At 40.5% G+C, this 25,525-nt stretch overlaps 1 protein-coding gene across 3 annotated transcripts in view; it reads left to right on the top strand.

The window, feature by feature from the left end:
• HS6ST2 (heparan sulfate 6-O-sulfotransferase 2) overlaps positions 1 to 5,105 on the top strand; it is a 349,965-nt gene extending 344,860 nt beyond the window's left edge. For all 3 annotated transcript variants that reach the window (XM_050777608.1, XM_050777607.1, XM_050777606.1), the window contains one exon: positions 2,000 to 5,105. In XM_050777608.1, the coding sequence (XP_050633565.1) occupies positions 2,000 to 2,882 (883 nt within the window). In that variant the 3' untranslated portion in view covers positions 2,883 to 5,105. The remainder of the gene's footprint in view (positions 1 to 1,999) is intronic.
• The last annotated feature ends 20,420 nt before the right edge of the window (positions 5,106 to 25,525 follow it).

Here is a 25,525-nt window from a genome sequence, read left to right as displayed (position 1 = left end):
GGGATAAAGGCCAATGTACAAAGCTAGAATTGATGGGATGAGGGTTATATAGAAGAATACGACAGAGCCCCTGTCATTGAAAACATAGTTTAAGTGGAAATATAAACAATTAATTATAATTCAGTATCACACATTTTTTTGGGGGGGGTGGTGGGGTGGAGGGGTAGGGTCTCGCTCTGTTGCCCAGGCTGAAATGCAGTGGCATGACCACAACTCAGTGCAACCTCTGTCTCCTGGGTTCAAGTGATTCTCGTGCCTCAGCCTCCTGAGTAGCTAGGATTACAGGAGCACACCACCATGCCTGGCTAATTTTTGTATTTTTAACAGACAGGGTTTCACCGTGTTGTCCAGGCTGGTCTCAAACACCTGACCTCAAGTAGTCTACCCACCTCAGCCTCTCAAAGTGCTGGGGTTACTGTGCTCAGCCCCAGTATCACAAATATTTTAACAAAGGCTAAGTATGAAGTGCATGGCAACACAGAGGAAGAAATGATAACTGGCAACACAGAGTGGGGGTACATTTTTTCACAGAAGAGATGGTACTCGAACTGGTACTTGAAGGATGAGTAGAATTTTCCAGCCAAAGAGGGAAGATCATGGCAGGCAGAGCAAGCACCATGCACAGGATAGAGGCATAGGAGATAGATTTCAGGATGCCTGAGTTGCTGGAAGTCCCAGTTGGGAGAAATGTTTCCTCAATGAACATCAGCCAATATTCAGTCAAGCAGGTGGCTGAGCAGGTTCTCTGTGGCTCCTCATGCGTATGTAGAGAACAACCACTCCATCAGATGGGAATGAATGTTTCAGAAAAGTTGCAAGCCATTCTCCGGGTTTCCTTCAAGAAGCTAAATGCTAATATTCAATGTTTATTGTTGCTTTCCTTCCACAATATGCCCTTCTGTGACCTCGTCCTTCATCTTCTGTACCTGAGTGGTAACTCATTTCTCATGAAAAGCACAACGACAGGGTTCTCTCCTTGCGTATGCCTGATTGTATCATAGATTTGATGTTTCTGGGGTGTGTGCTTACCATGTATGGTGTGAGTATGTTAGCATGTGGTTTAAATGTTTGCTAGTCTGCTATTTGAGCAAAGAACTTTGTTTGAAGCCCTAAAGAGAAGATAGCCATATAGCAAAGCTTCCACACTTGCTGACATCCATGTGCCCTTTCAGTAGATAAGGAAAAGGGACATTTTGAAGCTGCTGATAGCGTTAAGTTTCCTATCCTGGGAATATTATCATATGAGCAAAGTTGGAAACCAAGGTAGTAGCTTGCATATATGCCATTGGCAGCTACCATGTCTATTTCAGTCAGTGACTAAGCACAGCGCTTATTTCTGGAGGCCCTGGGCTACTCTGCCTATCTCTACATTCCACTTCCATAATGTATGAGCCGTAATATGACAACAGCCAGAATCAAGAGTATCATATCATACACTCTTCTAATTAGTTTTTTCAAAAACATAAAGATATGCAGATTAGACTGAATATTAGAAAATATGCTATTGCATATGTAATAAGGTTAGAATTTTAATCCACTTGTCAACTCCATTTCACTCCAATAAAGCATGTGCTTCCATTGAGTCTCCATTTCATGATCACTAAATGGTTTACAGTGGGGAGCATGAAATAAAGTGGTTGCCTAGTTAGCCAATGGTGTCATTGGGAAGATTTTATCTTTGGCTAGAGAGGGAGAAAAAGAGGGGAAGGGGGAACAGGAGTGAAGCAAGACAAGGTCGATGTCTGGAATCTAACCTTTTCATACCTGTTTTAGCTGAAGTATCAGCAAATTGGTTGAAAAACTTAGCTATCTCTAGGCTAGTGAGACTCAGCAGAGGGGACTGCTGAGGGACAGTTTACAGGACAAATGCCATCAGATCCCTGTCATTTTTGCTTTGCCTTCCTTTTTGGCCAGTGAACACCACAAATGCCATGTACCTCCATGACTCCACTTATTTCACCCATATCTCTGACTGTTGGTTTTTGTGCTTCATCCATAGGAACTTCCACTACATCACCATCCTCCGAGACCCAGTGTCCCGGTACTTGAGTGAGTGGAGGCATGTCCAGCGAGGGGCAACATGGAAAGCATCCCTTCATGTCTGCGATGGAAGGCCTCCAACCTCCGAAGAGCTGCCTAGCTGCTACACTGGCGATGACTGGTCTGGCTGCCCCCTCAAAGAGTTTATGGACTGTCCCTATAATCTAGCCAACAACCGCCAGGTGCGCATGCTCTCTGACCTGACCCTGGTAGGCTGCTACAACCTCTCTGTCATGCCTGAAAAGCAAAGAAACAAGGTCCTTCTGGAAAGTGCCAAATCAAATCTGAAGCACATGGCGTTCTTTGGCCTCACGGAGTTTCAGCGGAAGACCCAATATCTGTTTGAGAAAACCTTCAACATGAACTTTATTTCGCCATTTACCCAGTATAATACCACTAGGGCCTCTAGTGTAGAGATCAATGAGGAAATTCAAAAGCGTATTGAGGGACTGAATTTTCTGGATATGGAGTTGTACAGCTATGCCAAAGACCTCTTTTTGCAGAGGTATCAGTTTATGAGGCAGAAAGAGCATCAGGAGGCCAGGCGAAAGCGTCAGGAACAACGAAAATTTCTGAAGGGAAGGCTCCTTCAGACCCATTTTCAGAGCCAGGGCCAGGGCCAGAGCCAGAATCCGAATCAGAATCAGAGTCAGAACCCAAATCTGAATGCCAATCAGAACCTGACTCAGAATCTGACACAGAATCTGATGCAGAATCTGACTCGGAGTTCGAGGCAGAAGGAGAACCGGGAAAGCCTGAAGCAGAACTCAGGCAAGGAGCAGAACGGTAACACCAGCAATGGAACCAACGACTACATAGGCAGTGTAGAGAAATGGCGTTAAATGGCTCAAAAAGGCCTGCACATACTTCTCCCAAAGCGCCACTGAAAAGATGGCATAGTTTAAAAGATGAAAGTGTCCAAACACATCCTGCTTCCTTCATTGGGGAAGTTAAAAAAAGAAAAGTTTAGATGTTGCCTTTACAGTTGCCTTTCAATTCAGTGTTATACTGTGCGTGGGTAAAACAAATCTCAATATGGAATTAAATTGTCTTTTTGGGGTTGGACTATTTATGAAATCCGAAAGCCAAGCCAGACTCACCAGAAATTGCTGTTTAGATATTTTAAGAAGTTCTTAAATTAGTCATGGAGACAAAATGAAAACATAAAATGTGACCATTTAACTTATGGCTAAGAAATGGACTTTAAATTATTCATGATACACTGTTAAAACCCAGTCTTGGATTCAAACATTTTTTCCAGGGGTGAGAATAAGTATAAACATAAAGCGACTAAAATGAAATATAAAACCTTTTGTTTTCTTCTGATTTTAACAAGGAATCTATTTAAATAGAATAACAACTGATGGTGAATCTTACTAAGCTGTAGAAAATAAAAAATTCCTCTCCAAACATGAGTAGTTTTATGTCAAAATATTGGCTTTTCAAGAACAGGACTCATATCTTGATATTTAAGAGATGTTTAAAAGTTAAAACTTTTTCTACCTTCTACTGTTTAAAGGTTTTAAACAGGGTGTATCTCACATTTAACAAAACATCTTTTTTTTTTTTTTTTTTCAAAATGAAATACCAATGTAAAGATCTAATTTCCAGGCGCTTTCAGGGCACTGTAATTTCAACAATATTGGAATCATTTTGGCGCTGCTTCCCATTCATTTTAAGGCTTCTCTGAATTGTGCTCATTCCAAATTAACCCATGTATAGAATCTTTCTTCATCATCTAAATGGTGTGTTGCTGAGTTTGTTGTGGTATATAATCCTGGATTAAAGTCAGGACTTTCTTTCTATAGAATTATTTTATCAATATTCGTGTAGTGAGGTCCTAATCAAGAAACTTGAACAGGATAATGTGTCTAAAAATATTGCTGAAGTTATTCTTGATCAGATAGAATTTAACCTAAAATGTGAACTCTTACTTACTTTTTCTACATCTCTACTGTAATGTTTCCAGTTGGGCCAACTATTTCTAGCCCTTTAGTTCTTTTTCGTGTTGACAGATTTGTAGACAATTACAAAAGCCAAAAAAGGATAAAATAAGCATTAGGAAGGCTAGCCAGAGTTATTCAATAGCACATTGATAATGTGGGCAAACCCTTCTACGAAATTTTTGTTTTGAAAAGAGCAAAAGTAAAAACTGTTCTGTAGTGAGGTTACATATCAGGAACATAATAGTTGAGCAGAGTGATTTGGTAGTGTAAGTTGATGCAAAAATACTTCTATGGTATCAATTACAAACTGACCAAGATAAAAAGAAGTATGTGACCCACCGTGCTGTCAAGCATCATGATTCCTGGCAGTTTTCATTTTACTATGGATTTTGCTATACTTATGCAATGACTTATACTAACCTCCTGGCTGTAAATCAAACAAGGTGACTGAAAGTGGCATTTATGTTTTCAGAAGGGACACGCTTAGAAGTGTGACCATGAAGTTATATCTTTTACAATCTGCTCATGTGTTTCTTCTGTAGTAATATAGCCACAAACTGGACAATAAGCTGGGTATTTGGGTTTAAAATGGATTTTCTTGACTCTGAGCTTGTATCGCTATTTCTAGCTTTTGTTTTGTCTGACAGTATTGCAATCCTGAAAATCCTGAGAGCTAAAAAACTGAAAGGAAGTTTTTAAAAACTACACTTTGAAGTCACAATGTTTTAGAGTAAAACTATTTTGTGTACAATTGTGTTTTTAAAATAGTTAGTAGATCACTATGATATTTCAATTTTCTTTAGTTTTAATTGAAAATGTTTGCTTTTAAAACTGATAGGTACTGTTGGAAAGCAGGATGAAGCCTGAGCCAGTGGAAGAACTTGTTACAGAAAAAACATTTTGTGTTATTGCTGTGGTGTGCATGATTTGCAAAGACTAAGTGCATTTTCTCCGTCTATACTGATTATTGTATATAGAGGATGTTATAAATATACACTTTTGCCATTATGTAAATCCCATGATTTCAACTGTAAACATCTGTCCATTGGTGTAGCTTTACAAACCATTCACTGATTTTGTGCAATTTAACAATAGATATGAAATAAAGTTTAAATTACAGTCTCTGAGTAATCTCATAATTTCAAGATTTGCAGCCACTAGACATTGTGATCTCACAAACCAGAACAGAATTTTTTTCAACAAGGCATTTCCTTTTTTCCTCTTGGCAGCCAGGCATGAAAACTAGATGGCCCATTCTAATCCCTCACACTAAAATCGCCTTAATTTGGGGTGATTCCTTCTGGGAGTCCATGTGTTTTGTACAAGCTTGTCCAACTCACAGCCCACCAGCCACATGCAGCCCAGGATGGCTTTGAATGCAGCCCAACACAAGTTCATAAACTTTGTTAAAACATTATATTTATTATAGACCTTTTTTTTTTTTTTTTTTAGCTCATCAGCTAACATTAGTGTTAGTGTATTTTATGTGTGGCTCAAGGAAGCCAAAAGATTGGATACTCCTGGTGTAAGACAAAGTTTGCTATGCAAATGAATAGGCATAACTTTTAAGTTAAAACTTATTAAATACTTGCATATCTAAGAGCATGCAGAAAGGAAAAATAGTGCTCTTCATTATCCCTTCTATCCACAGGGTAGAGTTTAAAGGTAAGCATTAATGTATTGGTTTTTAAAGTCCTGAACACAAAATGTACACATTTTTTCAAACAAACTCTTGTAGTTAGTACTATGGGGGAGTGGGGTATGATTTGTCCTTGCACTTTTCCAAAGAGACTTCAATTGTCAGTCCCAAGGGATCAGAAGGAAGAAAGCTACAAATTTGGTTGGAGGTGTAGTTAAGTATCCTTAGCCTGTAAACTACTCATATGTACTGTATAAGTCCATTTTCATACTGCTATACAGAACTCTCTTCACAAGGTGGCAGGAAGGAGAAGTACTGAGTGAAAGGGGAAGACCCCTTTATAAAACCATCAGATCTAGTGAGAACTCACTATCACAAGAACAGCAAAGGGGAAACCACCCCCATGATTCAATCACCTCCACCTGGTCTCTCCCTTGACATGGGGATTATGGGGATTACAATTCAAGATGAGATTTGGGTTGGGACACAAAGCCTAACCATATCAGCTTACGTGGTTTTGCCTGTCAACTGCTTCTTGATCAATATTTGGGCTGCCAAAGGGCCTGATTGTATAAAGATCCTACACCCCCTTGGGAGGAGCTGTGAACAGGAACATAAAGTCCAAGGCCTTGAAATATTTCCGAAATATCCTCCCTGAGGAGGGTAGGTACTCATGGAGAGCAGGGCACTCTAACTGTAGTAGAGAAAAGATAGGAAACCTGCTAAGGAAATGAGCTGTTGAGGCAGCCCAACTTGGAGCTGGAATGAAGAAACAACGAATTGGTTCAGTTCCTCGGGACTTAATTAGGATTCTCAATAAGGATGATAACCAGGTACAACCAGGACTGCCTTTGGGTGGTGGGTCTAATAAAGCTGTCACAATGGGAAGGATGGTTTCCTTCCATGGGTGTAGTACGGGGGTAAAAAGGAGCATAAAACTCACATGCTGGCTCTGAGTCACAGAAGAGAACCACAGAATAGGCCAGGTTGTGATGTGCAACCCACAGCTTTCTTGCATTCATTGACCTGAAGACACTGCTTTTAACACTGAAAGTTGGGAAAGGGGAGACAGGGTATTCCTTTTGCACAAATGGCCATCAGAGGTGGACTGGAAGTTTTTATCTCTTGTCTTCTCTAGAGATTGAACTAAGCAAAGAAACAAAAGCCGAGTACTTTGTAGAAAGTTCTAGCAAAAAAACAGTATGCTGACTCCAAACGTAATCCTCTGGCACTGTGGAGTAAGGCAACTCAAATCTCTCACTTGGCAAGAATGAGGCCGCCTGAGAGTTTTAACTGTCCAAGGAATTTGATAAACACCTCACAATTTCCAAAGTACATCCGTCAGATCTTCACAAATGGGCAAAGCCCTCAGAACTTCAGAAGAAACCTATCCTGAAAACAAAGCAAATGAGCTGTTTCTCAGTGCAAATGGCACTGTTCTGAGCAGCTAGAGCAGGGTCCAAAAACTATTGTCCTGGGGCCAAATGCAGCCCTCTGCCTGCTTTTGTAACTACAATATTATTGGAACACAGCACGCCCATTTCTTTGCATATTTTCTCTGGCTGCTTTCATGCAACAGCAGCGGGAGTGGTTGCAACAGAGATCTTACGGCCCAAAAAGCCTAAAATACTTATTTTCTCGCCCCCCAAAGAAAAAGTTAGTCAGCCCTGGAACTACAGAGCCAATCAAAATTTCCTGAGTATTGAAAACTTGGCAGAGTTTATAATGATCCCAGAGTCTGAGAGAATAGAAGGATGTGATTCAAACAACATACTTTGCAATACCATACCACCACAAACAACATTTACAGAGTACCTACTAGGTGAGAATCACTGCTTTCAGGCCTGAGAGCAGGGGAGAACCTGGTCTTTTCTCTCAGGATTGCAGAAATCCAAGCCACATGCTGTGTCAGTAATTATAGGTGAAAGCTTAAGTAGTTCTTCAGTAGTCTTAGATAGCTGATGCCTGCCAGTTTCTTGGAATGTGTGCGTGTGTATGTGTTTTATCACATGCTTTTAAAGATTAAAACAATATATAAGTATGTAAAGTAAAAAGTGAAATTACCTATACAACTCCCACTCCCCCAAAATAACTACTGTGATTATGATTTCCTCCAGACCTCCTTGTCCTAGCCAAATTCAAATCTGCTATCTCTCCCCCTCCCGCTTCCCTCCTGCTCTTCCTCCAACCACACACACAAACACATATATTTATTTAAAAGGATAAAACCATATTGTTCTCATTGTTACCTGATTTCTTTTTTTTTTTTTTAATGAAAAACTTCAACAGTGTATCATGGGTTCCCTTCCAAAACAGGAATATAGTGGATGGCTTTTCCTAACCAAATTGATTACTGCTGATGTTATAGGTTGAGAGTATAGACTCTATATGCATGCTGCCTGGGTTTGAATCCCAACTCCACCCCTTACCAGCTCTGTGATCTTGGGAAAATCTCTAATCTCTCCATGCTTCAGTTTTCTCACCTATAAATGGAGAAAATAAAAGCCGTAACTTCAGAGGGTTGTCGTGAGGATTAAATGAGTTAGTATTTGTAAAGTACTTAACACAGTGCCTGATATAGAATAAACTTTACTTTGATTTATTTATTTATTTACTTATTTTTTAGAGACAGACCCTCACTCTGTCACCAAGGCTGGAGTGCAGTGGTGTGATCATAGTTCATAGCAGCCTCAACCTCTTGAGATCAACTGATACTCCAGCCTCAGCCTCTCGGGTAGCTGGGACTACAGGTGCATGCCACCACTGCCAGCTAATTTTTTACAATTTTAGTAGAGATAAGTCTCACTATGTTGCCCAGGCTGGTCTGGAACTCCTGAGTTCAAACAATCTTCCCACCTTAACCTCCCAAAGTGCTGAGATTACAGGCATGATAAAAAAACTTTATTATGTGTTTGATAGTATTATAATTATCATTATTACTGTTATTAGCATGAGGACTAGATGTCTGCTGAATTCCTATATCTTCAGTAGCTAAAGACTGACTCTGAGATCAAGAATTAAAAATATTGGCAAGAAAGAGTATATGTCCTGGTGTGACTAATTTAAGGAAACCTTTCTAAAAAATAAAACAAATGTGTTTCAAATGTAACATAATCAAATGTATAAAGACCTATCTTAAAGTTTACTTCTGAGCTTCTAATGCAGCCGGTGACAGAAACATTCTGAAAGCTCTAACCCACAAAATGCCAAGTGAGTCACAGATTCTCTCTCCAGCAATGAAAGGGCATTATCTAGTGTCTCTGGCTGATTGGAGACCTACTTTATCACACTTAGCCAAGGATGACTCACTTCCAGCCCTGCTCTTTTCCCCACTCATCTCTCCACCCAACATTGCTGGAGTATGGGCTTGTCTGCCTGATGAGATCTGTGAGGACTCCACAGGTCTAGCTGCTTCCCTTATGGGTCTGGCTTGGTGCCTGGAATGCCTACACTCCAGGGTTCTCTTCTGTGGGTGAAAGAAGCATGTCCAGAAGACCCTATTAAGATGCATTTATGCCACCTAGGAGGGAGGAGAGAGAGTAGCCCATTAAAAGTTAGCACATATTCTTTTTCAAACTAGCAGTCACAGAGGGCCCTCAGGGAATGGGACACACAGGCCTTGTAAATTCAGCTAGCTCACTTTACTTAAAAAAAAAAAGAAGAAGAAGAAGAAGAAAAAAAAACAACTTCTGCATTTATCCAACTTGAATTTTTAAATTTTAGTCCTATTGCCTTAAGGACAGAATAAGGTTCAATAATCTTCATCAAATCTCATTAAGTTGTACAAATTCTATTTTCATTATGCCTGGTTCAATCTTGTGACTTCACTAATATCAGTAAGATTTAATGATGCCTAACTGGGCCTAAGAAAAGTTTAACAGTTTTTGTGACTTAAAAATGCTCTACTGGATTTCATGTGACTTATAAGGACCTGAGAAGAACTGTCAAGTCTTAAAAGAGAGTGCTACACCATAGCTTGATAGGACCTAACCAGCCAACTGGAGCCAATCTTAATCAGCCTTTTCATGGATTCATCCAAAACACAAGACTGTTTTTTTTTTCTCAGTCCTGAAGGAGGTCTTCTGTCCCTGAAACTACCTAGAGTAGGATTACATGTTCATCAAGGCCCTTGAGACCATATGGCAAAAACATTATGAATTTGGTCAAAAAGATGGATTCTGGCTTCACAAGGCTGAACACATAGGAAGGAAGTTGAAATAAGGAGCCTCAACACTGATTAGTTAAGATGAATAGTGTTTATCAAGGATGAGCTTGTAGGCTGGGCACTGTAGCTCATGCCTGTAATCCCTGTAATTCCAGTACTTTGGGAGGCTGAGTGGGGAGGATTGCTTGAACCCAGGAGTTCGAGACCAGCCCAGGCAACATGGTGAAATCCCTCTCTACAAAATATATAAAAATTAGCTGGGCATGGTAGTGTGTCCCTGTAGTCTCAGCTACTCAGGAGGCCCGGTCAGGAGGATTACATGAGCCTGGGAAGTCAAGGTTGCATTGAGCTGTGATTGAGACACTGCACTCCAGCCTGGGTGACAAAGAGAGACCGAGACCCTGTCTCACAAAAAAAAAAAAAAAAAGAAAGAAAGAAAGAAAAGAAAAGAAAAGAAAAGAAAAATGGGCTTGACCTAAGAAACACTAACAACTATCAGTAGTTGTCAAGTTTCCCATCCCTTCCCAGCGTCCACATGCTTTCCCCAAACTCCCAGGACCTTGGCATATTCCCAGCCCTCCCTTTCTAGGGAAGGTTTCTATGTAGCCCACCTGGATGGTCCCAATGTCTTCTTACCTATCCTTCTGTCTTCAGCCTCTTTCTTGACCACTGGGCTCATCTTCCTAAAACTTCCTCAGAACAGAAGCTATGAACCTGTGGCTTCAGAATCCTCCCTGATGTGGTTCAGAAACGCAGATTCTCTAGGCCCCACTGCAGATGTTCTGAATCAGAATCTCCCACCTCAGCCTCCCAAGTAGCTGGGACCACAGGGGCAAGCCACCACACCTGGATAATTTTATTTTGTGTTGAGACAGGGTCTTACTATGTTGGCCAGGCTGGTCTTGAAATCCTGGGCTCAAGTGATCCTCCCACCTCGGCTTCCCAGTGTGCTGGGATTACAGGTATGAGCTGCCAACCCTGGCCTGGAAGCATTTATTTACCCAGCTCTAGCTTGCTGACCTAGCGTCCAGCTTCTGGTAACTTGATTTCTGTCTTGTAGCCCATTCATTTGACAAACCTGTATTGAGCACTTTACTGTGAGTTAGTGCCAGTGAAGCAGGCAGCCAGAAGGGAGGTCAGATAATACTTATTAAGAAAGTAATTCCCAACTGTATCCCTTTCCTGGGACCAAGAGCCCTGCTCTAACCCCCCTCCCGCCATGAATGAAACAACCTAGTGTTGAATCTCCAGCTATCTCCTGCCTTCTTGAATCTTGAATCTGCCTTCTTGAATGTCCAGTTGTCTCCTGCTCCAGAAGCTCCGTGGAGGATGGTTTTGACAGTTCAATTTGAAGCTACTTAGTTGGTCCTATTCTTGGATGGGAATTTCTGAACTTCAGGCACTGAAACAGTTATTACAGCCCCACACCACTAAGGGAAGACAGTTCTTATTCAGCCAGGAGACTTCAATGCCAATATATGCCCATCCTGATCAGGTGTGAAGAGTCTGACTCTTGATGCTGATTGTAATGATGATGATCTATACCATTTATTAAGTGCCTACTGCATGCCAGGTGCTTTTCTTGGCCCTTCATACAACAGCAGCAGTGGCAGTTAATATTTGTAGAAATTACATTATAGCTCAGACAGTGTACCAAGCCTTTTTATGCATCACCTCATTTTTTTTTTTTTTTTTGTAGAGACGAGGGTCTCACCATGTTACCCAGGCTGGTCTCAAACTCCTGGGCTCAAGCAATCCTCCTGCCTTAGCCTCCCAAAATGCTGGGATTATAGGCATGAGCCACTGTGCCTGGCCTGCATCACCTCACTTAATCTTCAAAACCACCCAGTGAGGCAGGAAAAATTCTTTCCCACATTTTACAGAGGAATATGCTGAGACTCAGGAGAGCTTCGTTAACTTGCCTAATACTTTAGAATCAAGCCTAGTTCTAAATCCAGAGTGCAATTCATTATTTAAAACATTTTATTATGGAAAGATTCTATCTGCAAAAGTAGGGAGAACAGCATCATGAACCCCATTTCCCTATCACTCAACCTCAGTAATTATCAACTCAGCCAATCTAATTTAATCTATGTCCTCACTAATTTCCCTACAATCTGGAATATATAAAGCAACTCCTGGACATCATCTGTATATATTTTGTTATGTATGTATCTCTAAAGGCAGCTTTATTTCATTTTTCTAAAAACACTTGCAGGTAAACTTTATTATCTCCCCATTATACAGAAAAGTAAATTGAGGTTCAGAGAGGAGTGTCTCAAGCCACATAAGTAGTAAATGGCAGGTCGGAGTGTCACACCCAGGTTTGTCTACCTTCAAAGACTTTGCTGTGCTGGTGTTTTCTTTGCTAAAACTGGAGCTTTCTTCTATAGCAAAAGCTTCCTCCAGTACAGCACTAGGGAATGGAGGGCCTTGAGCTCCTGATACTGCCAAGCTAGGAAACCATTCCTGCCTTCTTTAATAATTAACAGTGGGTTCTTTTCCAACTAGGAATATTCACAAAGCAACTGCCTTCTTTAAGGTTCTTTGGACATTGGTTCTTTCCCTGCTCAGTACTTGGCCCTGGACCTGAAGATAACCAGTTCACATTTTTTGGGAGGGAATTGCCTGGTACCTTGTCCTTGGAGAGGCAGCTTGGGAGCCCCTGGTCCTTGAACATAGGGTTACTAGACCCATAAATATTCTTCAAGTGCTCATAAATGAAAGCAACCAACCTTGGCCCTTGGTGTCAGGGTTTTTGACCAATAATTCTGTGTTTTGCTTTCCACAGGCCTAATTCCTGGTCCAATTGCAAGGCATTAGATAATATTTTTAATGTTCAACAAAATGGTTTAGTCTCTCTGGTCTGAGTTGGGCCCTGTGTGCTTTATATACTGCATTTCTTATTAAAAACCATCACTATACACAGTCTGTACACTGTACTTTTGTAAAACGAAGAGAGGATGTGATCTCCACACTTCATGGGTGGGATACATCTGAAGAAGCAAAATTTCTTTTGAAATCATCAAAAAGCATTTTTAAAGCTTCTTTCAACTCTGACACCATCAGACAAACCCATGTCAAGTTTCCACCCCTCTTATTCCATTTTACCTTGAGGTCCAGAGAGGACAATTGACTTGCTTAAGGTCACACAGGCAGAGTGGCAGAGCTGAGACCAAATCCCGGATCTCTCTGTGGCTAGCGTGCACAGCACTACACTAACGTTCTAATACAATATTTTGTAAAGGATTTCTACCCTACTTTTCTTTTGCACTCTCTGTTCCATTTCCTAATGGAATGGATTTCTGTTACAATAGTGTAGTAGTCAAGAACACAGTCTCTGGAGCCAAATTTTGGGGGTCCATAGTCCTGGCTCCACCACATGCTAGCTGTGTAACCTGAAGTAAATCGCATCATCTTTCTGAGCCTTGCTTTCCTCATTTCTAAAGTTGCATTTATAATAGTCTTCACCCCATAGATTTGTGGGAATGATTAAATGAATTAAAGCATGCACCGTATTTTAGAGCAGAGTTCTGCTGCTTGGCAATTTAATTGGATCAATAGTGGCAAACATTTCTAGCACTAAAGCAATTGATTATTGTTTTTGACTAACATGTTTTATTCATTCAGTACATTTTTATGGAACACCTACACTGTTTTTCTCGGTGAGGTTTTACATTATTTTCCCCATCCATTGTGTTCTGATAGGTTACCCAGTAATTGAATTCACTATAGCTAAAAGGAAATGCTTCTACCTGAAATCCCTGCAGAGACTAGATTTCTTTTTTGCTGGACGTTTTCTCTCATTCTCCTCTCATGGAGTCTTGTGCTGCATTTTACACATAGTGGGCACTTTGTTGGACAGAGTAACATCTGCCTGAAGTTGGCAGATCTCTTTTTTTGTGGTGGATAAGAACAATGTCAATGTTGATTCCCAACAATGCCTACTAGTTAATGGATGCATACGGTGTCCTCATCTCCGTCCTTCAGATTCCTTGTGTGTTGCATACAGCATTGGCAATATATACATCAACCACATGCGCTGCATTTTCCATGGCAATCACAGTTTCTTTCTATTCCACTGTGTGTCTACATGCTCCAGTATTTGTCCTGAAAAACTAGGGCTATCTGTATTATTAGTAATAAATGTTAATTTTTTTGTGTATTTCATTTTAATCCCTGGCGATGCATAATCAATGAAATGGCATCTTTGTAAACAAAACACATCCAGTGAATATCTTCAAACATCATTCCTAATTATTTAGTCTGGCATTCAAGGCCTTTCGTGATCTGGCCTCTGTTGACTTGCCTGTCCCATCGCTTAACCCTTGCCTCTCACACTCTAGGTATGAGCCATGACAAGCTCTATGAGTTTTCCTCTCATGCCATCATCTCTCATTTCACCTCTAGACATTTTGCATGTGCTAATCTCTGCATTCTATGCTATTCCTTATCAGTTTCACTCTATTCTTCGCCATTATCACTGAATGCTCCTCCACTCAATAATACACACACGCACACACACACATGCACACATACACAAACATGCATGCATGCAGATACACCATCTTAGCCTAGTTAATCCCTACTTCTCCTCAGACCCTGCTTAGGTGTTACCACTTCTAGCAAGTCTTTTCCGACCTTCTTGAAACCGAATTTAGTTTTCTCTCCTCTGTGCCCTGCTCTCACTGTGTCAGCTGCCATCCCAGCACTCATTCCAGTAAGGTAAGGGATAGTATTTTGTGTGATGAATGAGGATCCCATCTGCCTTGACTTAAATACACTTTCCAAAACTTGGTATATGTGTGTGTATTTTTGGGAGGTAATAAGTAAGACTGCCTATGGCCATTTCCCTCACTCATTCTCATGGCCACTCATTTGTCTCCTTTACTAGATTGTTGGCTTGGGGAAGGCAGAGAGGTGGCCTATGCCAGTCATCTTCATAGATCCACACATTGTGCTGTGCCTTTGTAGTCATTCATTCATTTATTCATTTATTTAACATATATTTACTGAGTACCTAACCTACTACATGCCACGGTCTGCTTATGCCGGGGATTCAGACATGAATAAAAGAGATGCAGTATCTGCTCCTGTGGAGCTAACAGTCTAGCATTGGAGACCGATGTTAATCAAAACATCTTCCAAGCCAATCAGAATGCCAAACCATGCCAAGTGCCACGAATGAAATATGTAGAGGAAAGTGATAAAGGGTAACAGAGAGAGTACATTTAGGTTAATCAAGGAAGGCTACTCCAGGAGGTAACATTTAAATGGAGACATGAAAGATGAGAAGGAGCTGGCCATGCAAAAAGGCATGCTGTCACAGGAGAGGAAGAATATTTTAGATACCCAAATACAGTAGTGGCCCCTTATCCATGGGGTACACATTCTCAGACTCCCTGTGGATGCATGAAACCACAGATAGTACCAAACCCTGTATATACTATTGTTTTTCCATCTGATAACTGAGATGGCTACTAAAGTGACTAATGGGTGTCTACAGCATGGATCCACTGGACAAAAGGATGAATCATATATTAGGCAGGATGGGGCAGGAGGGCACGAGATTTCATTGATTTCATTACACTCCTCAAAGCAATGTGCAATCTAAAACTTATGAGTTGTTTATTTCTGGAATTTTCCACTTAATAGTTTCAGACTGCAGTTGGTCACAGTAACTGAAACCATGGAAAAGGAAACCACAAATAAGGTGGGACTACTGTACCATGTTTATTGAATGAATTAATGAATGAGTGATGGAGATTGAAATGAATTCTGTTGCAAAGGCTTTTGTCATGAAGGATCACTTGAAATAGAATTAGTCATCCCTGATATCCATGTTTTCTATCTTGAGTTTCCTCTGCAGGTGGCCCTGGGCTATCAGCAGGTCAATATCAATCCTTGGGCTGGTGGTTCTTGAGGTTATGGGAGGCATTTTCAGCAGGGGGCGCTCCATCTCAGTCATCCACGCAGCCCACTTCCTAACAGGCCCCAACGCACATGACCCAGCATGCTGACCCCTGGCCTTGGGCAGCCTCCCAACTTAGCAACTCCTCCTGAGGAGCTCTCTTCAAGCAATAAACAGCCTTTCATGTGACTAATTAGGATGTTGTCCTACCTGATTTATGTACACTTTGAAAAACTTGAAAGAAAGTAGTCATGTCCTTGGAGGTGATAAAGTAGAGTGTTTGTGGTTCTTTCTATACACAGTTAGATATTAGATCCCTGGTCAGGAAGATAATCTGACAACACTTTGAACCTCTCTTACAAAGCTTATCACATTTTGCCTTACATTTTATTTTTGTGTGCCTGCCTTATCTCCCCTGCTGAACTGTAGATATATTCCTTAGGGTAAGAATGTGCTTTTCAGACACTATCCATCTCCCATTATTGACTTGCCCATAGCAGACACTCAAGACATGTGTTTGGATTAAATTTTTTCTGAGAGGAAATTTATTAGGCTTTGCTTCATTGAATTTATATTCTTGGAAAAGCTTCAAGTTCAAGGGCAACCCATGGTGTGGTGGGTTTTCTTTGTGTGAGGCCCTTCCATAATGTGACTGTATCCATCAGGGGTTCAATGAGAGAAACAGAACTACAAGGATGCACGCTTACCCATAAAGAGATTTGTTTCAGGAATTTGAAATCACGTAATTGTAGGAGCTGATTAAACCATCTCTGTAAGGTAGTTTTTGGTGTCTGATGTTGAAGCTTGACGTCTACAGGATGGGCAGTTGGGAAGTGAAGATGGATGTAAAGTAGGGGAAAGCACAAACACGATGGAAGCTATGAGGATTGACTGAAACGTGTGTTAATACTTGCTGCCTTGACCTTGATGTCACCGGTGGCCAGCAGAGGCCAGGACACTGTTACAGAGACCAGCACAAACACACATCTGGCCCAAAAGTTGGAGAAGGAGAAAGAGGATGCAGGGAGAAATGGAGCAGTTGCAGGCCCAGCCATGCCCTGACACCAACAGAGGGAGCCAGAACATAAGCAACAAGGTGTGTGAGCTGGAAAATTGCTGCTTCCCCTCTACCTTCTGAATGGCCCCCAAGAATCTGTCTTGTGGACAGATGATTAGAGTGTGGACGCTCTAATCAAAACATACAGGAGAAGGGCCAGGCACCATGACTCAGGCCTGTAATCCCAGCACTTTTGGAGGCCGAAGCAGGCAGATCACTTGAGGTCAGGAGTTTGAGACCAGCCTGGCCAACATGGTGAAACCTCACCTCTACTAAAAATACAAAAATTAGCCAAGTGTGGTGATACACTCCTGTAATCCCAGCTACTCAAGAGGCTGAGACAGGAGAATCACTTGAACCCGGGAGGTGAAGGTTACAGTGAGCTGAGATCACACCACTGCTCTCCAGCCTGGGTGATAACAAACAACAAACCAAAAACAAACAACAACCAACAACCAAAAGAAAACATACAGGAGAGCGAATGCTGGGAAATATGGTCAAGCCTACCCCAGTTGACACATTACAAAACCAATGCAATGGTCTTGACTTAGCCCTTACTCTTTGGAGCTTGTGAGTTGTCAAATGCTCCATACTCCCTTCCAGAGGAAGGCAGTGACCTGTTTTCATCAACACTGCCTGAGTGTGTCATATAGTTTCCTGTTCCACTGATCCAGCCTCAGTCAACTTTGATGGAAACTCTGTTAAATATGTCACATCATCATACACCTCAGAGACATGCCATTTTACTGACTTGGTAAGGTGATTGCCTTCTGTAGTGTTTAAGCTGATTTTTGTTTGTTTATTTGTTGCTATTGCTTTTAATGAGGGCATTACTTTGGGTCATTTTTACTGCTGAAGCAAAATGTGTCTGGCTACCTGTTTCTCTCGAAATCACTTCAGAAGCTATATTATATTACAGGGGAATTCTTTTAAAAATCAAATACAGAGTTGCTATTTGGGGCAGGTGATATTGATGATTGAAAGGAATAGGACCTTTGTGCAGTATTTATTCTGGAAGTCCCATTATCTGAATTTCAGAATTTCTGATTGAGCCTTTAAAGCTGGTTGAGGCATTGAGGCAGTCCTGACAGGGTGTGTAGGCACACACACACACAAACCCTCTAAAAGAGAGAAAGATAAGAAAACAACATGGATAAGCTTTGCTAGCATTGTCTTTCCTTTCCTTTCCAATTTGGTGGTTGGAAAGAGGCAAAGAGGAGACAAGATGGTGATAGACCAGTTGCAAGGTTTCAGCAGAGGGGACCCTGGCAGGCTGCCTACTAGCAGGGAGTGTGCAGTTTCCAGGCATGGCCACAAGATGGTGCAGTGACTGTGCAGATGGTGTACGACGCCAGGAGGGAAATCAAGGCCCTCTAAATATTCAGCGTTCTTGTTCTTGTTTTTCCATATGGGACCTAAGCATGGGGAAGATAGCAAACATGGAAGAGAGCCAGGAAATTTAAGTGTTTTACCAAATATCATCCACAGTGTTTGAGAATAAAGAAAATCTATTTACACCCATCCTTGGCGCTGAAATCCTGGTGAAGGGGACCGGGTATGCAATCTGTAAATCTGTTAGCTAATTATGAGCTCGGTTTTGTCAGTTATACAGCAAGCCACTAAACTGTGGTGCATATTGGCACTTTTTATATGACAGATTCTGTTCCCATTGGACATGCGTGGTGGGGTATGGGTGGATAAGACACAGATTTTTTTTATCCTTTTTACTACAGACTTTTCTCTCAAGGCTGGATTATGAGGTTCATTTACATTATGCCAGATAAATCCTGTACAGGGTGGTGAAAGAAACAGCAGTCCAAGATGACTTATGAGTCTCAATTCACTGCAGCCTCAATATCCTAGGCTCAAACAATCCTCCCACTTCAGCCTCCCTCCAGAGTAGCTAAGAGCTACAAGTGTGCCCTACCACTCCAGGCTAATTTTTTGTTATTTTTTATAGAAATGAGGTCTCCCTATGTTACCTAGGCTGGTCTCAAACTCCAGGCCTTAATTGATTCTCCCACCTTGGCCTCCCAAAGTGCTGGGATTACAGACATGAGCCACAGCACTAGGGCTAAAGATTGTTTTAAGATGTTACAATACATGGAAGACAAATGTTAGTCTACAAGAAAATAACTATACCACATATGACAAAGGATTCACATCCATAATGTACAAAGAACATATATAAACCCATAAGAAAGAGATAAACGTACCAAATAAGTATAGGTCATTAAACAAGCAATTCACAGAAAAAATATAAACTATCATTTGCAAAGGTGCTGAATCTCACTGGATAATGTAGGTATTGATAATGGGGAAATGCAGGTCCAAACAAAAACCATTATTTTTTGACTCTTAGACAGGCAAAAATAAAAATAAAAAATAATATCCAGAAGTTTTTATGGTATCGAGAGATACTGTCATATATCCTTGAGAGTAAATTGGAATAGCAATTCTGGACGGCAATTTGGCAGCTTCTATCAAAAATTTGAATGCATGTGCCAAGAAATTAGACTCTGAGGAATGTCTCCCCTCCTATAGAAATATTCAGTATGTGCCCAAATTTGTGTATACAAAGGCTTTCATCAGAGTATTAATTATACTAGAACAAAATGGGAAAAATGAGAATCAATCTAATTGTCTATCAATTAGGCCAGTAATAAATAAACTATCAATACCATGGGATATGCAGTTGTTAAAAGGAGTGAGGCAGAACTGCACGTACTGTCATGGGCCAATCTCTGGCCTATGTACTTAAAGAACTGTGTGTGTGTGTGTGTGTGTGTGTGTGTGTGTCTATATACTTAAAGAAGTGTGTGTGTAAGTACACAGAAACAGACCTGGTAGAACACACTCCAAACTGATAATACTAATTAGCTCTAGCCTGCAGAGAGAATTTGAATTTCCAATGTGAAGGAACATTACTATATTTTGCCTTATATACTTCTCTCTGTATTTTTAATAATGAGCAGGTATTAACGTATTATGAAATTTAAAAATAAATTTCTTTAAAAAGACATTACCAAGATTATAAGAGTTATTATTTCTCTTCTCAAAGCTTCACAGGTACCCAAATAATCCTCAATAACAAATCGAAAAGCTAAGACCTACATGAGATGGAGATTAACAACTGCATGCTCCTAATACCCCTTAATTTTGTTCTTTTCAGGCCCACACAATTCACTTGTATTATGAATGTTTCCTGGTTGTCATCTGGCAGTAGCTCTCCGAGGGACGATATGAGGGGCTGGGGAGAGGAACAAGAGAGATGACTGGAAAATCATGTTTTTCTTACCTTCAACCTCCTTTGTTGCCTTAACTAATTGGAGAATGTTTTTCTCTTGACTTTTTGTGTCCTTTCTCACTTTAGGGCTTTCTTAGTCACACTTAACACACAATCATGCACTTTTTAGTACTTGTCATCAGAGTTTTGTGATCTGGCTAGGTTGGCCTTTTGTATAAAGCATTCCAATTTGCTTTCCGGGGCTCTGGGGAATTCTTGCTTCGGCCAACTCTATCTCTTATTCTCCCTCCTCTTCTTTCTTCCCCTGGACTAATAATGACAATTCCATTCCTGGACCTGTAGAATTGCCCCCACACTTCCCTTATGACCACTTGGAACCTTCTATCAGGGTTTTCGGCTTGTTGAAAGCATTTGCCTTCCTATTCTGCATTTTCTTGAATGCTTGTGATTTCTGAGTGACCTGTATGTTCTTGCACCATGGTAACATTCCATCAAGATTCTGTCCACATTCAACCCCTTAACTATTCACCCTCACAGGAAAAAAATGTCAGATGAATGCCATCCATTTTAGCTGAGTATTTTACCTTTTGCTGAGTTGTTGCCTTAAACATAGTCCTAAGGCATACTTGGTAATTTGTGGCCTGGTGTACTTTTTTCCAACAGGCCTACGGATTGCTAGTCACATATCACTGTCAGATCCTGACCTGCAGTTATATTTGTAAGTGACTTTTCAGCTTTCTCCACTGGCTCCCCTTATCTGTACATTCATGAAGAACTCCTTCTCTGAGATCCCCATCATTTGCCTGCTTTCTCATCTTCACGCTCTTTGACCTCCTTTTTGTCTTATTCTAGAAGGTGCCACGTGTCAAAAATTAGTGTCTTACTTATCTCCCTTCTTCCCTTCGTTCTTATATTCTTCCAAATCTGTTTTCATTTTGCTGTTAGAGGTAGAGGATAAAATAGTTACCATTTATCATGTATTTTCTTATCTCTGGGTTTAAAAATCTTCATTCCTTTATTTTCCTGTAATTAACAGGCATATTTCCTCTTCCACCCACTGAAGTTTTGATGAAAATCTTAAGTTGTATCAGATTTAGTTCAGTTCCCTGAGAAACAATATGCAGTGTGATTTCCTATCTCTGATTCTTACTGAGCTATCAAAGCCCAGCTGGTCACTATCATCCACTAGTGCCACTTGTATGTGGTGTGAACCATATTTTTCAAGCTAGTTAAATCAGGAGCAGAATCAAAAGCCTTTCCAAAGTTAATACATATTATGTTGTTTGCTGCCCCAAATCCATTGGCTTGTCATCTATTACCCAACAAAAAATAGATTGGGTCAGCATGACTGTTTTCTTCATAATGTAGCACTGATTGTTACTCAGTACTCTGTGCTATTCTTATCGTTCTTTTTATTTTCATTGAGCAATTTTAAAAACATATTATCCTGTGAGTAAAATTGGGTTTATTCAATTTTTCATCTCTGTGTTGACTCTCTATCCTTTCTGAAAAGGTAGATTTTTTTTCTTGGCCTTTTTCTAATCTCCAGGAACTCCCGTTTCCAAGAATTTCCAAAGATGAGACATCTCTGTAATTCTTCAAAGGATCAAGATTCTTTGCACACTTTAGGGTGAAAGTCCTGCAAGACAGTTTGGAATGTTCAGTATCAATTGGCATTGCTCAATATGAATTCTGTGCATATGAAGAGTTAGGCAGCTGGTGGCTGCCTGCTGTGATTGCAAGTGTGTGTGTGTGTGTGTGTGTGTGTGTGTGTATACATTAAAATTTCCTTTTACTTTAATGTCATGTTTTGAACTACCTTCCCACACAGCCCGACACAAAGACCCACATTATTTCCCCTTCCTTCCATGAAATATGGAGTACTTTCCCATACATCTGTTCCTAGTAGGAACTTATTCTTTGCTTTGGCTCTCCCCATTTTCTTTTTAAACGTAGCTGTCTCAAATCTATTGTGGGCAAGAGAAAGGTATTAAGAAATGAACCTACTTTCTGAATGTTCACACAGGTAGATTCGTCACAATCCACTTACGCCAAGGACTGCAATTGCTTGCTCCTGGAAGTAGTGCTGGGGGAGGAGGCTAATGCCTGAGAGAGCCCCCTTCTAATCCTACAGTGAGGTGTGGCACACAGAGTTTAAAGGAGTAACCTCCAGTTTCATAAACCCCATGCTCTTTCTCTACATAGTACAATGAGTCTTTTAAAATAAATATATAAGAGAAACCTATTCTCTGACCTTTGCTGTTTAGATGCCTCCTTTGCCTGCGTCATGACTCTGTATTCATTAATGTACGTAAAATGTAAACATTAGATAAGTCATTTTGTGGATGCAGACCTACAAAAGCCATCTTCACAGTATCACATACAAAAAGGAAAACTTGCTGCAAATTTTCTCTAATCATCTTTGCTTTCTATCAGAATTAGAGGGAAGACATTGCAATACTATTACAAGCAATAATAACTAACTTTTATCGAGTGCTTACTAAGAGCCAGGCTTGGTGCTAAGCTGTTTTGTGGAATTAACCTCTATTTTATACTTGGAATAAACGGAAGTTCAGAGAGTTTAAGGTACTTGCCCCAAATCAGATGGATAAAGAGTGGCAGAGTTGGCCACTGTTTGGTAGGGCTAGAGTTGGGCAGTCCTAGGGTCTCACATAAGTTTTTTGGACATTTTATTGTCCATGAAGTCAGAATCCATCTTATAATTCGTGGCATTCTAGATACTTTAAAACAGAATTTTAAATGAACTCTTTTCCTTGCCTTGCTTTTCTTTCTTTCTTTTTCTTTCTTTCTTTCTTTCTTTCTTTCTTTCTTTCTTTCTTTCTTTCTTTCTTTCTTTCTTTCTTTTCTTTCTTTCTTTCTTCTTTCTTTCTTTTTCTTTCTTTCTTCTTTCTTTCTTTCTTTCTCTTTCTTTCTTTCTTTCTTTCTTTCTCTTTCTCTCTCTCTCTCTTTCCTTCTTTCTTTTTCTTTCTCTCTCTCTCTCTTTTTTTTTTTTCCAGAGTTTCGCTCTTGTTGTCCAGGCTGGAGTACAGTGGTGCAATCTCAGCTCACAGCAACCTCCACCTCCCGGGTTCATGAGATTCTCCTGCCTCAGCCTCCCGAGTAGCTGGGATTACAGGCACCCGCCACCATGCCTGGCTAATTTTATATTTTTGGTAGAGACAGGTTTTCACCATGTTGGCCAGGCTTGTCTCGAACTGCTGACCTCAGGTGATCCACCTGCCTCAGCCTCCCAAAGTGCCAGGATTACAGGTGTGAGCCACTGCGCCCAGCCCACAGTATTATTTCTATTATGAAAGAAATATATACTCATATTTTAAAAGTTGGTAGAAAATTTATACCAAGTCTCACCATTTTGTTATATTTCCTTCCAGTCTTTCTTTTATGCATAATTTTTCTTATAATTTGTTTGTTTTACGTGGTCATAAGAATACATGTAACTTTGTGTAGTTTCACAATTTTATCTTTTAAAATTGTATCTTAGCATAAACATTTTCCCTGATGTGTAATTTTTAAAGCCTACATAGTAATCAATTGATCAAGTGTATAGTTTAGCCTTTTCCATGTGATTTAGCATTTAGCCTGTTTTTGTTTCCATTGTTATAAATATCAAAGTATTCAAAGTTTTTATGCATGAAACTTTGCTGTATTTTGAATGATTTCATGGAAATGAAAGTATTGCATAAAAGAATGTGAACTTCTATAAAGTTCTGGATAAGCATGGCCAAGATTTCCATAGGTGTCTGAAGGTGTGCCTGAATTTTCACTATTTGATTCATGCAAGAATCTGAGTAATATATCCAGAGCTGAGAGGTGTTCCTTGTACCCTGGTTAAAAAGACCATATGGCTTCATTGGTGTCACTGGCGGAATTGCTGCTTGCTTCCACCACTCCTCTATTCTATCCCCGCCATCGTTAAACTCAGATTTTTCTTTATTGCCACAGTATTGCTGGAACAGGCATCCAGAAAGAGTGAGTAATAGCTTTCCACTGTTCTGTGATTTCCGTCCTAGACAGCACCCTGTTTTAGGAGTCTGTAATCATACCGAGGAATAGAAGGAGGGAGGTAGGAAGAAGGAGAATGGAAGCAACAAAGCCTTTGTGAAGATTCTGGAAACAAGTGACTGAGACCTCTGACATTTTTCTGATAAACCCATTTACCAAAGTAGCAGATACTTGAATAATTTATGCCCCTTGTTCTTGGTCTTAAGCACTGAGCTGCTCCCAGCTGGTTTTCTTACATCCAATCTTGATCTTCTAATTCAATTCGCATACTGCTACCAAAGATACAAAACTGATCATGTCACTCCACCACCATTTTGCTGTTTTGCTTCCAAAATATCTGTAAAATGTGTATAAAGATGCTTACTTTATAACATTATGTGGGGATTTCAAATAACATAGAAAGCGCCTACTATAGTGTCGAGCACATAGAAGGTACTCAAAGGATAGAACCAATGATGATAATGACAATGACAATGACGATGCCATTGCTGTCTCTGGGCCTTTGTGCACGTGCTTTCCTGTATCTGGAATGCCTTAACCCCCTTTCTTGATCAGCTCTGTTCACCCTTCACAATTTGATGTGAACATCCTCCAGGGAGTTTTCCTAGGCCGTTTCTCTGGTCTCCTCATTTATGGAAGCTTCTTCATGCTTCCATCACACTCTGTATTGACCTGAATGACAGTATATTTCCCAAGAAGGTGTTAGTCATGTGGTTCCTTCACTGTTTAAAATTTCTTTTTTTTTTTTTTTTTAATTATACTTTAAGTTCTGGGATACATGTGCAGAACGTGCTGGTTTGTTACATAGGTATACACGTGCCATGTTTGTTTGCTGCACCCATCAACCCATCACCTACATTAGGTATTTCTCCTCATGTTATCCCTCCCCTAGTCCCCCACCCCCCGACAGGCCCCAGTGTGTGACATTCCTCTCCCTGTGTCCATGTATTCTCTTTGTTCAACTCCCACTTATGAGTGAGAACATGCAGCGTTTGCTTTTCTGTTCCTGTGTTAGTTTGCTGAGAATGACAAAGGGCTAATATCCAGAATCCATGTTTAAAATTTCAAATGCCCAAACCTTGAAAGCTGCTGCTCTGAAAATCCATTCTGAACAGTCTCGTGCTTTTCTGATTTCTGAAAATGAATGTTTCAAAGTGCTCATAGGTGAGTCCCCTCTTCCATTAACTAAAGGTGACTATTTCCATTTCTTCTTCACCTTTCTCCTCAATGAGTACTGTCCTGTGCTGGGAATTGGCATCAGGTGTCTCTCATACCTTTTTCCATTCAATCATCTTCAGAACCATGCAAAGGAATATTAATCCTGTTTACAGATGGGAAAACTGAGACTCAGAGGATGTAAATAACTTGCTCAAAGTCACAGCTGGATGCTTCTTGGGGTACCTTGCCTGAAGAAATGTTGCATATAGATCTTTCACACTTGGATGTGGGTCAGTGGCAGTTGATAGGACCATTCTGAGACAGGATCAAGAAACAATA

This window comes from Macaca thibetana, chromosome X (assembly GCF_024542745.1).
Source record: "Macaca thibetana thibetana isolate TM-01 chromosome X, ASM2454274v1, whole genome shotgun sequence".
NCBI classification, from domain to species: Eukaryota; Metazoa; Chordata; class Mammalia; order Primates; family Cercopithecidae; genus Macaca; species Macaca thibetana.
The sequence above is the reverse complement of the archived record's forward strand: the minus strand, read 5'-3'. Positions and strand labels throughout refer to the sequence as shown.